Source organism: Trichoplax adhaerens, genomic scaffold (genome assembly GCF_000150275.1).
Source record: "Trichoplax adhaerens TRIADscaffold_1 genomic scaffold, whole genome shotgun sequence".
Lineage (NCBI taxonomy): Eukaryota > Metazoa > Placozoa > Uniplacotomia > Trichoplacea > Trichoplacidae > Trichoplax > Trichoplax adhaerens.
The window spans coordinates 7,787,619-7,804,120 of NW_002060943.1; the positions used below are offsets into that span (position 1 = coordinate 7,787,619).

The 16,502-nt window shown below is 31.9% G+C and overlaps 3 protein-coding genes across 3 annotated transcripts; 1 reads left to right on the top strand and 2 right to left on the bottom strand.

Moving 5' to 3' along the window:
• Nucleotides 1-3,319: 3,319 nt before the first annotated feature.
• TRIADDRAFT_19885 (uncharacterized protein) lies at nt 3,320-5,586 on the bottom strand (the record flags this gene model as incomplete). Its single annotated transcript, XM_002108768.1, has 13 exons — nt 3,320-3,465; nt 3,581-3,696; nt 3,765-3,907; nt 3,999-4,086; nt 4,185-4,302; nt 4,412-4,496; nt 4,603-4,704; nt 4,777-4,848; nt 4,928-4,975; nt 5,061-5,133; nt 5,214-5,302; nt 5,391-5,441; nt 5,515-5,586. Coding segments are annotated over 13 exons (1,203 nt in total), but the record flags the coding sequence as incomplete, so codon positions are not given.
• Nucleotides 5,587-11,536: 5,950 nt separating this feature from the next.
• TRIADDRAFT_52162 (uncharacterized protein) lies at nt 11,537-12,855 on the bottom strand (the record flags this gene model as incomplete). The annotated part of the gene is made up of 7 exons (XM_002108769.1): nt 11,537-11,602; nt 11,691-11,783; nt 11,914-11,980; nt 12,163-12,224; nt 12,321-12,431; nt 12,612-12,694; nt 12,804-12,855. The coding sequence occupies 7 exons, from the start codon at nt 12,853-12,855 to the stop codon at nt 11,537-11,539; spliced, it is 534 nt and encodes a 177-aa protein (XP_002108805.1).
• Nucleotides 12,856-14,568: 1,713 nt separating this feature from the next.
• On the top strand, nt 14,569-15,670 carry TRIADDRAFT_52163 (uncharacterized protein; the record flags this gene model as incomplete). Its single annotated transcript, XM_002108031.1, has 3 exons — nt 14,569-15,036; nt 15,199-15,247; nt 15,552-15,670. The coding sequence occupies 3 exons, from the start codon at nt 14,569-14,571 to the stop codon at nt 15,668-15,670; spliced, it is 636 nt and encodes a 211-aa protein (XP_002108067.1).
• Between the last annotated feature and the right edge of the window lie 832 nt (nt 15,671-16,502).

The window sequence follows — 16,502 nt, forward strand, 5'->3', positions numbered from 1 at the left end:
TTACCTTCAGTAGATGACTATTCTTAATGTTTTTGTTATAACTAATTAGCAATACTTTAACATGTTTCAGTATTACTTTGTAATAGAGGCTGCTTATGAGGTTCTATCATCTTTTAGCAAAAGCTGTATGAAATTTTCTCAGCATTAAGTGCTTTTTAAGATGACTAATATCGAAATTTTATCTGTCTTTACTTTGCAACGATATAGACATAGCCAATGCCTAGTATATCAGTAGTGATTGCTACGTACTGTGTACAGTCTTACTATCTGAAATTTTCGTATATCTCGTAAACTAGCAACTATTCATTCTACCATTTAAACCGTGAAGGTAGACCAAAGTACAGCATTCATTCAGTACTGTTATCTTGCTAATGCCATACAATAATATAATAAAGATAAATATACCGATATTCGAGCTATTACCTCATTGTCATTTTCCAGACTATCAGTAGAGAAGTTTATTAATGATCCTATCTAACAGTAGTAAATGAGTTCTAGAGATTATTGTGAAATGTATCAATAATTTCAACAGTCTTTTTAGGTACTGCAAACCCTTATAGAAACTCTTACTGCTAAACTTACTAAGAACTTTTCCATAACTTAGGTTGACTTAAAATTACAATTACGTAAACAGGTTGTAATATGAAATTTATTTTTCGTACTCTTAGATAATTACGCCTATGATAATAATGCCGCTCAGCCTAGAAAAAATCTGTGCAAATTTATAACTGCCCTTCTAGGCTTCTCCCACCAGTTAATTTGTTACAAAGTTAACTATAACCGGCAGTAATTGACCGATTTTAAAATTACGATAGTATTGCACATTTATTTAGAGGAATTAATGCTATATATTTTACTTTATCAAATGTAGTTTTATTTCGATATTTTATCAGTCATCATACGTCATATCAATATCCAAAATGCACAATAGGAGAAATTTTATTTTACAAGATTATAGTTTACCAACATGTATATACATTATATAAAAACTTCAAGTGTACAACTACAGTTATTCATTTTAATTGCCTAAAGAATCAGTTATTAACAGTTTTGAGTAAATTTGGGTACAAGAGACAGATAATACAAACTTAACTATGAAATTTCTTTTTAGGATGTATTGATATATGCACCGGTGAGCATAATTTAAGAATTCCATTCAACTGATATTTTGAATTAGAGATACTAGAGTCAGGTTCAAGATCAAAGGCTCCATTTTCCAGGTAGGATTTCCAATCTGTTAGTTGCTTCTCAACATGATCAGCTTGATAAGTTATCACTGGGCATATCTCAATATAGCCTACATCTATATGAATCGACATGAAGAATAGTTTATTACCGCTGTCACTATAACATTTTTACCAAGATAACATCGTTACATTAAGCTCGTGTTACCTGACCAAGCAGAGTGTGATATCACAATTTTTGTAGATAAATGATAGCCAGTGCTACTGCAAGGATGGAAATCTGCCAATTTAGGGGTGAAGAGTTGCGTTCGGCGATCCGGAAAAGTAACCTTAATTTTATAAGTTGGAATAAATCTTAAAATTTTCAAACTAATCTGATGTTCTAAATCCAGAAGACGACACAATGTAAACTATTGAAATAATTACCAGTATTCGTATCACTGAAGGATCTGATACATTTTCAAAATTAATGTCGATGTTAATTGCCACAGGAAGTCTAGCAGTAAAACGATATACATTGTCAGTTTTATCTTTCGGCTCATTAACTATAGCTGTTACACGTTGGATTAGGGAATCTTCATTAATCTTTGATCCATCTTCTTCTAAAAGACTGGTATTATCACCAAAGTGAGGAAAAGAATAGCTGAAAATGATATTCATTATTTTAGAGCTTATGTCTTGTAGACGTCTTGCCACTTCAGATAGTTCAGTTATATTATCTATTCGAAATATGTCCATTTGCCCTCCGAAATCTTTAGATTTTGTACAGATGCCAAGTAATGACTGTATAAGCTGATTCAATGGCAGGCCCATTGAACAAAGAAAGCTAAAAATGAACATTCGAAAAATAAATATACAGAGTAAGGTCCATCTAATTAGATGTTGATTGTGTTGATCCTAAAATAGGCTTAAATTACCTTTCTAAACCGATGATCCTTTCCTTGAAATACAATATAGGTCTATCACAGAAATTAAAAACATAATTTTAAAACACTTCTATTTTATCATTCACTCTCTACTCTTTTCTATAAGTATTTTTAACCTTTCTAAACTTCTTATCTGATCAGTGAAAGCACCAATAGACCTACAAATTAAATTAATGTAAACGTGTATCATGAAATTTATTATTAAAACAGGTTCTAAGCATGTCAAAGATTAACATATATGATATAACTAAAGCAGCAGCATAGAAGCACAATTCAAGAAAAATCGTACTCTCTTCCAATATTAGCTCCGAGCTTTATTCGAATTAATAAGAGGACCAGAATTGCATGAGCTAAAGCTCTTAATTGCCTTAGCAATGCTGATTTCTCTATATTAAGGCCAGTAAATAGGTGTTCCATTCGATAAGAATATTCTAAAATCTATAAACAAAGCAAATTGATGATCACAAAATGTTAGTAATTTTCCGAAAGCAATAGAGTTACTTAATGTACCCTAATGAATGTGTTCATATGCAATTAAGAAATTATCAAACAAACAGTTTACCTGAAGAGTGGCTGACCAGCATGATGGTTCAATACGTGATGCAAGCTGATCTGAGCCTATCCAAATGTCATCTTCCTTTATCTAATATATAATTATAATTGAATTTATCAAAGGCTTGTAATAGAATTACGAAAGCAAACCAAACAAGTTGAGTCTGCATACATATATATGCATACAACATATACATATATACATTAAAAGTTATTTACCCGCGCCCACAATAACTGGCATTCTGTATACAAGGATAAACATTTAGCAATTCCTGCTAATTTTTTGTCAAGTTCCTGAATGCGACATAAGTCTCTGATACAAAGAAAATATTAGATTCGATAAGTCCTTTTATATTTTATCTATCTACTTTCACTAATGACTGACATACAAACCTAAGTAAGAATTTTAAAACTTTTTTCTCTTTGTTCACTGATGATACAGAATTCATCTTAGTTATTGTCATTTTTAAGAATTTGTGAGTATCAAAGTCTAAATAGAAAGCAAATTGACATCTATTAAATTCGATATAACTCTAAATAGTAGAATACTACTGACTTCATACCTCCATTTGTATTTTGAAAATCCTTTGTTCTAATTCCAAGCTAATTTTAAATGCAATCATTAGCTTCGTACTATAATAACTCTAACAGTATTTTCTATTTACAAACCTTTGAAATAGGGACCAAATCAGGATATTTGTCTTTTAGATATGAATAATGTTTGAAAAGAAACTGGGGAAAATAATTTACTAACAGGGGGTAAGATGTTGATGCGCTAAAAATAAATATAGCAATACCAATATCTAATGATATTTGTTAAGATTTACAGATCCTCTGTGATAGAACGTTCTTTATAGTAAAATACAGCTTTTCTACAAAAGAAGTTAATGGTTTTTACTATAGTATTTTAAAGGATACGAGATGGATCAGAGATATCCGCTTCAGACGTAGCAAAGTAGGGATGCAATGATAGTAAATCGGTTATAAAGGACATAATAAGGTATCCATGATCTTTGCCTAAATCCTTCAAGCACCTAAGAATATTTGAATGAGATTACAAATTTGATAATAATATCTTTTTGATTATCACAGCAGAACATACTCCCAAATAGATAACTGATCTTCTCTGTACTGATGTAAGTTTCTAATCAATGCCTGAACGCCAAACTGCAGTGGCGGAACAGTTGTAAAATGTAGTGAACGTAGTAAAATCCTTAAAGCATTGCGTATTTCCGTTGATCGATCCTAAATTAGAAGAGTAAAAATATTATTAATTATTTAAAGTATCATCTTAAAATAATACATACAACCGTAAAACCAAAATGTATTTTACAACCTTTAATAGATCAAGTACAATATTTAGTTGATCATCGCGAAGAGTTATTTTGTGAGCTAATCTTTTCAAACAATGAATTGCTGCCAGCCTAAAATGTTATTACATCAAAGTGTCATCGATTCATAACTATTTTTATATCCTAGGGTTTGTTAAATCACAGAACATTAATCGCATAAATTTACAAACCTAACACTCTCAATTTCATCATTTAACATATCCACAATGAAATCGGTTAACAGATGAGCAAATGGTTCATATCTTTGGCCAAGTAGACACATTGACTCCACAGTAACAATTCGAACCTCTGAAAGAAGAATGAAAGTTTTAAAGATTTTGATTACGCACTAAAATTAAATAGTATAATGTAAAAAATAGTTAAAAACTACATTATAATATAATTAATATATAATTACCCATAAATTCATCTTCGAGACCATGTACAAAAGCCCCACAGGCTCCACTTTCCATTAGATTGACGTCGTCGACTGTAAGTTCAGGCTATAAAACGTAAAATAAATCGCGTTAAATTCGAGATCACGAATTGTACAATAATAAAGTACTTTGTTGCAACTATAGTTGAAGCAAGATATTCCATCTGCAGCACCTTAGGAGCATCCTTCTTCCAAACTCTTCCACTAGACCAACTAACAGCTGATTCTCCAGCCTTTACTCTCTCAATTTTCTTTTCGTGGTCACTTTTACGTTTCTAAAAGAATGACACGTTAATTTACTAAATTCATATAGTAAGATCTGGTGCCTTCAAGCCTTAGATATGTACCTGCAGATGAGACATGATTTTTTTATCCAATGTTTGCTCTAAATATTTGAAGCTAACTGGATGGAAAATACCCTAGATTGTATAAAAATATGAGTTATTGGGCAATGTAATACTGCATATCAAAACACTATAACACAAAGTATAGTTATACCAAGAGTTTAGCGGCTTCAACTCTCACTTTCATCGATAAATCGGTCATCTATACGCATATAAACAGTTCAGAAAATAATTAAGACTGGACGTAATCATTAGCTAAAAGCTATCATTTCATGATAGTTTGTTACCATGCCACAGATTTTAATAAAGCCTTCGTCAGCTAGTTTGTTCTCCTCTCCTGACAATAGCGATTTATAGAAGCTATTATATCAAAGTTTATTCATTAGTAAGGGATACCCTCAGTATTTACTAAATTGCATGTAATATTATTGATTTCTAACCTGTCGCTATATTCCATACTTATGGCCCATATCATCTTCATAGCATTAATTCGAACATCTTCATAATCATCTTTAATAGATTGAACGGCCTATTCCAAAAAAACAGTATACGGTTATGAACCATCTTCTTTTAATAAAGTTGCTCATAACTGCATAAGATTGCTTTACAGAACTAACCCTGTCATAGCTTGGTAATTCCAATTTTATGCCTCTACTGTGTAAAGTTAGCTAAACAGTAAACAAAAACAAGTTCTATTAAATTAGGTTCATGCACAGTTCCATAAAGGTATCAGTAACAAACCATGCTTTGCAGGGCGCTAGTTCTAACACGAGAATCACGATCTTCGATATATCGACTAACCAATTGATGAATACCAACAACGTTCTGTGTAAATAAACGATTATAATTAATGTAGATGCATTAACTTTAAATTAGCACTAATTGTATCATTGAATATAAGTCTATTTCCTCACCGTAACAACGGGCACAGAACGAAAATTACTGCTAGATTCGCTGGAATTTAGCTTTAATGTACTTGCAGGACTTAGCCATCCAATTAACTTCAAAGATTGACATCGGACAAGATGATGGTGATCATCAAGCAACTACGTTAAATTTCAAAAAAACTGTTGCTTAAAATCCAATATTATATGAGTAACATTACATATATAAGCCAATTCTTATTATGACAGTAATTACTGCAGCTTTTAGCATGCTCATTTAATTAAAAATCATTATTACAACACAGCGTATCGTATGCGCTAACTAAGATCGAATAAATGCTGTTTCGTATTACTGTTGAACTCTTCTGTATCAGCAAAATTATATAACTAATTTTTTTTGGTAGTATATTTAAAATAATGCCGCAAGTAAACTTGAAAAGTACATTACTCAGGTTTTATTCAGTAGTGTATTTTTGTGAAATATAAATGCTAGCAGTATTGTGCAGCATTTAATCAGAATATAAAAAATACAAGATTGTAAAATTAGACAAAATATAAGTTCAATTGACTTACGTCGATCGCAGCTTCCAGGACGTGCGCACAAATATCATTCTAAATGGTTAGCGATACAATTCTTAATATTAATCGAACATATCAACATCATTAGACATACATATTAATCGTTGATATATAGCATCCTGGTAGGTAGATACGCATATTCCTTTCTTCCTGGAATTTTAACTTACGTCATTTATATGTCTTTGCGTAATGGATAGGAGAGATTTTAATAATTGCGATTTAACCATATTCGCCACTAAAGGAACAGTGCAAGTAACAGTTTAAAAATTAATTGTAGATTAACCAGAATAGTAGTGTATGCGACTGTTAGTATAGTATGCAGAGCCCTAAGCTAGTACAGTACATTGAAGTTTTTATGGTATCTTAATTGAGCATGAAGCTATCGCTAACACAACGGTATAATACAGTTTATGCAATCTTTTCCATTAGGTAGTACAGTATTGTGTGCATTGAAATTGCTAAAGTGATCAAATAATCTACTGGACTAGGCACTGAAAATAATTGTATGACTGTCTATTTCTATGGAAATACATTTCATTAATTCTACACTTTGATTTCATTGATAAAGATTATTAAAAGCATCATTGATTCAATCTAAAAATAACAGGCCTATTTGTGAGATGAAATCTAAGATGTAGTTGCAATGCAATCGATGTACTCATCAATCTGTAAAGGTAGCTCAACAAATTTACATAAGTAGGCATAACAAGCATATCAACGTTAAAATATCATTTTATCCAACTCTCAAGTTTTGTTGCTGATATTCGTTAATCCTACATGTCTATCACACTGTCTATGCAGTATTGTAAACTATTGCAATTCTTTGATAGTAATCACATGGAGTTGAAATAGCAAGCTATCCTTTACATGTTATAAAGCTATTGATCAAGTAGGATACTGTCAATACAGAAGAGTGACTCCTCGTTTAAGTTGATTTGTATCATCGAACAGACGGTCTATTTCAACGATACTCTTTTCTTTCGGATAATCCACTTGATTTTGACCAAGTAGGTCAAAAGAGATGAATCATGTACAAGTATAGATGGATTTATAGCGCAATATGGTTATAGAGTCTACAACTGCTGTGTCAAGTTGCATTGTTAGCCATACTTTACTGTACCTTCATTCTTGAGCAAGGTGGTTAATCCATTGATCAAAGGCATGGTATTGATGAAAGAATAATTTGTTGCGACATTAGTTAGTAATGAAATAATTTTAGCTCTAACAACAGCATCAGGTTCTTTGGAATAGCGTTCAATTAATTTGTTGATAACTTTCTCCATATCACAATTCGTGATATAAGGCAGTTTATTACTAAATTCCAATAGAAATTGAAGGACATTAAGAGAATTCCATGAGTCAGGGATATCGAATGTATTGATCGAATCGGTATCCAGTTTAGAGCGTTTTCTCGATCTTACTCTTAATGGTGTCCGTACAGTCTCTTGACGTATAGTAAGAGTAACAGAAGACGATGCCATAGTAGCATCATTTTTACGTGCCCTTTTTCTACCAGCACCAGACATGTTGAATATTGCAATCGATGCCAATAACTTCTTTATTCCATGGACGTTGCTGTGGCAATGAGCTGGCTTTGAGCTTGTAGGACTTGCCTAAGACGTACAGTATGAGGGGGGCACCCATACGCTATCTAGTATAGAAGCTTTTTGGCCGTCAGTTGGTAGGATGAAATGGGTCTCACTAGAGATCCCTTCTAAGGGTCTCTAGGTCTCACTAGTGGGTTCGGAACGGCCTGGGATAATGATTGGACCGGACCGGACCGGACTGGACTGGATCGGACTGGGTCATTTCCATGTTGGGATAGTACCGGTACCGGTGGCTGTGACGTACCGGTCCCAGCACTTGCATCACAGTTCGTCACCAGCGTAGTCATGTCTACGCCACTGTAATTCCTCGCTAGTCAACTTGGCCATTCCTACCGAGAAATTGCAATGCTTTCTGCTGTTTATTTGCCTTCAAATGTCTACATGGTTTGCCTAACTCACGCTCTATCCAATGAGAAAGAGGAAGTTATGGGCTTATTGGTCGGAGAGGTAATATATTCTAGATCCAAGTTAAAGAATTGAACCGCTAAATGGCTAAATGATGTGATGATGACGTGATACTGCAGTATATAGTCATACTGTACTAGCAAAACTCCGATAGTTGTAAAATAGTCATACTAAATCGATTCAAACGGTTATTCAACAACTATGTTTATACGCGAATTTTTCATCAAAACTTCGTAAAATTGATACTGAAACAGCGACCTAGACGATATTTGAACAGCTTTTGTAGCAGCACTTTTCCAAAATATCCTACCTCATACTGTAGTACACCATTGCATGGAATAGTCAATCCTCACTTTCGACATTTCAACATGATATAAAGTTCTACTGTATAGATCTTATGGTTCTGCAATCGACCAACATCATTACTAATCTGCGCATATTGATATGTAACTGATACTCGTATATCAAGCTATACTGTACATTCAGAACAACTTGATTAATTTACCTTAACTGCAAGATGAATAATAATATACTGTACTGTACGAGTCTAGGTAGTCACATTAAGTTACTTCTTAACAACTGCAAAAATAGGTATCATCACGTCATATTTCATTTGTACTGTATGTGTATATCATCTACCATATTGCGTCTTAGTAGCAATTAAAACAATCATCATACAGTATAAGCTAATATCGCTAACAGTTAACTTGTCCTGTATTTGTAATGCCATAAATGATATATTTATTATGAATTGATTAACTATATTATAGGTCAACGAAAACAACGTGGCCCATATTAGTGCTGCGTTAATGTTGATCAGATCGGATAAAAGAAGTGATAGAGTGGAGATCTCACCAGAACAGTTAACATCAGCTTCCATTGAAGTGGAGATATCCAACAGTAAATGTGTTGATACTATATGTGGAATACGTTCGGAGTCAAGACGCAGTAAATTGTACTCTACTAGACCTACATGAAAGCCCGGCATTACTGTTATTATACGCCAATAAATAGTTTTTCGATATGTCAATAAGTGCAGCAAACGAATTCCCTGGTATTTGTTGTTAGCTAACTATGAAAGATTTGATAGTATTCTGTTGAGATATTAACAGATCATAGGTTAAAACAATTAAACTATTCGTTAAAGAAATAATTTACTTCATAGTAAAGTTCTACTAATCTTCTAGATAGCAAAACTAGATCAATAAAAAGAAATGATGCTCTTTAGCCTGAAAGTACTAGTGTATTTACTAAGAGTTATTAGCTACTGTATTACGTTTTATGCTACTTCTGATATCAACTCACAAAGATTACAATTTCAATTGCTACTATACAAATCGAACGTTCCTTAACTTATTAATACCGACTTGCTTATACTCTCAATCGCCCACTACGAATTGTTGGATGGTATCATTCTCATCCACATATCACAGTTTGGCCATCTCATGTAGGTAAGATTGTACTGTTGATTATATATATACTTTCACAATATCAATATATACAAGAGAATAATCAATACTGTACATGCTGTAAGAAATACGCCTACTATGAGTACTATCTAAGTATTTCACTTGAAGAAATCGCCTACACTAGCCGTATTGAAAGTGATAGAATTGTTGATCTACTTGAACACTCTCTGGTATTAACTTAAAATTGCTAAGTAGTAACAGATATCTTGATCGTCATTGCCGTACTTTATTGTTTTCGAGTTATTTTAAAGTAATCACAATTTCTTAGTAATATATTATATATATATAAACCTTGGGTTCTATACTAATATTCCAGCAAAAATTGTATGTGTAACATTGCTTTTAATTATTGCATTTCAGATGTTAGGACACAGGCCATGTATCAAATGATGGATAAAAATTTCATTGGATTAATATTTTCCGTTTTTAATGAAGACTCGAATAAGGTTTATATGAGCATGCTTAACTAGCGGGTCTATCTGAATTGTAGTCCTTACTATAATTAAATAGTTATAATCATCCTATTGTGAAAAGGTACCACTGTAATAGTTATAGAGCACATTCGTTGTAGGTTTATATATTTATACAGCTCCACCCTATTATAGATGACCATTATAATAAAGGCATACTGCATTTTTAAAATAATGACGTTGCTTATTATATACTTCAGAATGGAAGAATTCAAGTTACATGCTTCCAATCAACTGATTACGATAATAGTAGGTATGTAGCATAAACAAATGTTAACATCTGGTAAATCTTAGTCAAACTTTACAAATGCTATTTTAAAAGGATAAAGTTATGCATTTTTTGAACATATTACTTTTCTAGAATCGCCAATTGATAGTATTCAATTTACGTAACATTATTCTGTATGTTTTTACTAGCTCTTCTGCTGTAAAGATCAAATTACACATCACACCAGCGAATGAATTAGGAATTGTGACGTTAAATTCTCTTTCAAATTTACTACGCATTTTAACTGAGGTGCATTTCGTTTATATCAATTTGACGTCAAATCGAAATTCTTATAATTTATCCACTTATTAATACATAACAGGAAGAGAAAACGGCGTACCGTGACAAAGCAGGGTATGGCAGATCATGCTCTAACTACTTTATGAAAATCTATGCTAGCTTCTTATTTTACTGTTACTTTACAGAACTAAAAGCCAGGATATTCTTACAGTCTTGCACAACGGCTCAGGTAATATACTACTAAAAGCAAGTATTATCATAAATTGTACTAAAACTAATGCATAAATCCAGACTGATCAATTTTTACATTTGCAGTACACATGATATCTACATGCCACATTATGGATGTCCTTTGTGAACCTCTTATGAGAGGAATGCAATTAAAATTGCAACAAAATCAACAAATGATAGAAAATTTACGGGCACAGAAAGAGAAGTTACAACACAAATTGCAAACTACAGTTCCTCCTGTTATTCCGAGCTTTGATCAATCTAATAGCTCTATAAAATTTTCGAACATTTAATGAAATAGTTACTGTACTGTAAATATGATGTCTACAATCAGTCAATTATAATAATAGCGTATCAGCGGTTACAGAAATAATTTGTTATTGATTTATTACTTAACATAGTGTAATCGATGATTGTAATCTATAGCGATTACTTATATGTCAAATATGTAAAAATTTATAATACAATGCTGCTATATTTCTTGTATCATGAACGATATTCGAACTAACTAATGATTATAATCTATTCGATTCTATTTTCATGATGGTGCAGCATTATAGCCTAACACAAATTAGCCAGTTTTTTAGTCATTTATGTGCTATTTGTTAATTTAAGAAACCTTGGCAAATTCCAATCGTAGAATACTTGACCCCTTTCTGTACATGCCAACTTCAGTCTGATAACACAGTAACATTACATTAAAGTATTCAATTCTGGTATTGGACATATTAAAATGGACTACCTCCACTAACACAATACCAAACCTTTACATAACGCTTAACTGGATCTATAACTGCGTAACAAAATGTCTGCTGTTGAGACTCTGCAGATGGAAATAGAGTGTTATCTTTCTCATCCTATTTAGAAACAGCAACAAATGACTTAAATTAATATGTATTACGTGTAATAACTCATACACATTTAATCATTTAATTGGCAAAATATAACGTCTGCTTAAATCTGTAAAGGGTTATGTACAGAACGTACCTTGGCTGCCAAAAGATATACGAAGGAAGTAACAAATGGTTTCTTAGTGACCTTATCCTTTTGGACTCTATAATTTTAATATGACAAACACAAAATTCTGACGGAAAATAACAGAACAGAAATTAACAAATAAAAACTACTTCAACTATTTTATACAAACAATACCTAACCCAAATTAAATGTGCCCGAATAAGGTTATGATTCAATATTAGAAAAAAATTAACATTCTATCGCTATATTAGCGCTTACGTTAGCAAATCCTTATAAATAGATTTAGCTGTATCAAGGTAGGGCTGGATATCATCTTCATGCTAGATTGTGAATTTTCCAAAATTAGTAATCTTAGTAATAGCAGCTGAGCGACGACCTAAGGCAAAATCTATTCTGACATTGGCGGTAAAATATACCTGGCATATTGGCCCTCCAATCACAAGATGCTGAAATATTCGAAATAAGAATTCAGAACGTTCTTCCTTACTGAACAAATCGTAATGATCGGAATCTTCCATTAGTAACATCTACAAAAATGAATAGCGTACGAATGTTTAGAACCTTAATCGTCATATTTTCCGCCATTCTATTCATATTGAATTACTATTAATCACTTATCATTGATAAGTAAAAGTCTATACTTGAATAAAGTTACGCTATCTAAAACATCAAGCATAAGAAACTACTAAGGTGACGGAATTAAAAACCTTTCGAAGTTCATCCGAAAGAATCAAATTCTCATAGTATTCATCGTAACACTGCACAATTTTGCCATTTTCATGCACGATACCTAAGAATATTTAATCCAATATATATATCATATACGCGTACATATTTATATTCCTTGTAAATAATGAATATAAGGTATGCTTATGATCAATAAATAGATAGAGTACTACCTTCTGAAAAAAGTTTATCAAAAAACTCAAGGCTAGTTAGGCTGCATAACATCTGTGTTATAGAAACTTTAGCAGGCGATATTCCTGTAGAATATTAGATTACCTCGACTTTTAAATCTTGCAATTTAATAAAAATTTTAAATTATAGCCGTAAAAATGATTTATTCTGTAATAAATAAACTTGCCTAAGGGTACCCAAGATCCTGACGATGAAAGTACCTTAGAGTGTAAGGATGATCAGTATGAAATATTTCGGTTAATTGTATTTGCATATACGTTAAATCTACGCAATTCTATTGACAATACTAATTTAGTGAAAATAATTAGCGTAGCAATTTACTTTCAAATTGGTAATCACTTCAGGGCTATGAAAGAATGCCTAGCAAAAGTAAAGCATATTGTGAGTCAATAGTCATCACTAAAATTATAAGCTTGTAAGATATGAATATCGTGCTGCGTTACTGAAATTATTTTAAGATTTTATGGCAATGAACCGCTTAATGTATTATTGACCTACGTATTATATACCGTAAAAAAGTCTTGTTTCTGATATTGCTGGAATTGTTGATCGAAATTAAATAAAGCTGTTTTCATTTGTTGATGCATTGACCTTAATATAGAAAGGGGGTTTACATTAATCTTCTTCAATCAGCCACTTTAATCAGGAACACCTACATATCATCTTCTATAAGCTGTGTATATGCCACGCGAGTATTATAGAACTATGTATCCTCATTTCTTAATTAATTTATTCTAGAATTAAGGCACTCAAAGGTTTTGAAATAACGTATTATTGCCTATGAATGATAAAGAGAACATTGCTAACCATTTTTGTAGCAGATCTTTAATGTTACGATTGGTGAGAAAGTCAAATTCATGCCCTTCAAGATATCTGAAAGTAAATTTTGGTTTGATATTGGATTGTTCTGCCATAGCTATAGTAGGGAGATAAGTAATAATTATAGAATTAATTAATTACCAATATAATTAACTGAATGATAGCAGACTACATTTTAAATAATCAAAATCAATTACAAAATCAATTACATGTAACATGATTTACCAGATCGTAAGCTTCAGGTCTTTAGCTATCTTACTACAGATAATTTTAATTTTGGTTACGAGGAGAATTGATATCTAAAATGATCGTAGATTGTATTGGATTTTTACAACCTTAATGGTATATCCACATGAATTATTTGTTAACGATTGCAACGTTCCTGTTAATATTCTGCAAGTGTTGATATTCCGAACATAAATTCCCTCAATTAAGCAACAGGCGGACAGACACAAACGCAAGATATTACCCCTTTTGTATCATAGCAACCATGAGTGTTACAGACAGATAGCCATTTCAGTAAGCCTAGGGACTTTCTGAGCTGGTTGGCCTGTTGGTAATTGTATGTTTCTCACTTGTTTCAGTACTATTATTATAGAGAGGGAAAGACTACGCATACTAACTCTTTTATGCCCATTCAAATGCACCTATTTTCGTATAGTACCCTGTATCGGAGATCAGAACCACTTCAAATAATATAAATAATATAACGAATAACGGAAAAATAACGGTAAAGTAATTCTATGAATAACCAATGATAATAGCCGCTACTTTAATAATAATATTACGAAATAGTTGACAGTCTTAATAGAGAACATTTACGGTGATTAAGCAAACACAACTCCATCCATATATCCTTATCCCATTTTAAAAGTGATTCAATAAGGTGCGGCGAATCCCTAATAGATATACGTATTAGGGCGAAATATGAGCGATCGAATGGAAGAAAAAATTTTAAATAGGACGAAAGCTCCATCACTAAATCATGTGAAAAATTTAAATTGCTGGGGCTGGAAAATAAACGATTTATCCATCATGAGGCGGATGCCTAGTTTAAGAGTATTAAATTTAAGCGTAAATGACATTACTAGCTTACAACACTTACAAGATTGTCATCAACTAGTTGAATTATACCTACGAAGGAACAAAATACAAGATTTAGACGAGCTGCAATATCTAAAAAATTTAAAATATTTACGAGTCATTTGGCTTTCAAACAACCCTTGTGTAAATATCGATAATTATCGTCAGAAAGTGAGTTTAATTTTACCGCAATTAGAAAAGCTCGATAATCAGAAAATCCCAAAAAGAGATGACTGGGAAGATAGTGATCATGAGTCAGAAGAAACTAATAACAAAACTACATCAAAAGGAAAGCATGCAAGTGGAAATCATGTAAGCCTCAGTACTGGAACAAATTTTAACTTGGATTTAAAATGAAATCCTTTAAATTGCTCATAACTGTAGTAAAAGAAAACGAATAATGGTGTAGCAACTTGTGATGTACTACGTTGTTCGTGTATATTAATCATTTGGTTTACCTTTTTTACCTTACAGAAATCGAGAAGCAATCCCAAAACTGCCAAGCCTAGCCATTTCACTAGTAGTAAGTCTTCACGCTATCGATCAATAAATAAATTTACAGTATAATGCATGAAAGGCTTTTCTACTATTATCGAGCGCAGTAACGTAATTTAAGTTATGCTATACATGCTTTTAAGTCTACTATTCAAATTGTTTAACTTCAAAATACTAATAGCACGCTACATGTAATGCTGTAATTTACGTGTAAAAATTAAGAACTTGCCATTCTTATCCTTCAGCAGGGAATTCGATCTCAAGTAGCAAGCACAGTCAAGATTCTACATCGGAAAGTAATATCTTAACTGCTGTACTTTGTTTATTAAAAGAACTTAATTCAGAAGACTTGGAAATGGTCATACTAAAAGCTCAAGAACAAGTAGACAAGCAAGATTCTATAGAAACTCATGGATCAGATAACTTAGACACTATTGCTGAGATTGAGTGAATCAATATAATGTTTACCAATATAGTATATTAAGCCTCTAATTAATTCTGTACAATACTATTTACAATAAATTAATTGATCTTAAATTATACAGCTATTAGTGTACTCAACACGAAGTACGCATATATATTTGCATTTATATTAGTTTCTATAAGAACTTAAAGCGTAGTAATTATTGTAATGACTCGATCCAGTTATGGCATAAGGAATTTGATTTGTACATAACTTTGTTAAGAATGTGCTATATTGTCTTAATAAGCTACCTTTATAATGGGTTAAGAAATAATACAGAAAACACAACACCAGTGACTAGAAATACATCACTATCGATTACTGTATTGAACATCAATTTCATACAATCAATTGCAGTCTTGTAATAAAGCTATGTCTACACTAAAAATCGCAGTCAAATGCTCATGGCATAATTATTTAAAGAAGGGACTCAATTTATTAGTTTACAAGTTATAGATAACATGCTATCTTACAATAATATTTATGTAAGGCTTATCGCCTAATGATTTCAGAGTAAGGTAAAAGATCACAAGTTTAAAGACTAGAAATATAAAATAAATAAATATTCTGTAGACTGCGAAAATGGCAATTTCGTCGAATAAACATCTCTTAGCTACATATATTGCCATAAAAACAAAAACTTTATAAGAAGTATTCATGAATTGATATAGAAAGAATTTGAGAATTAAAATTCATTTCATGCTATAATATTTCTAATCTAATCGCATTATAAAATGTTCGAATAATTTCAAATGAAAGGGAAGCTAATGTTAGTCTAGGCAATAGATTAGCTATATAACGATGGACAATCCTTTTAAAA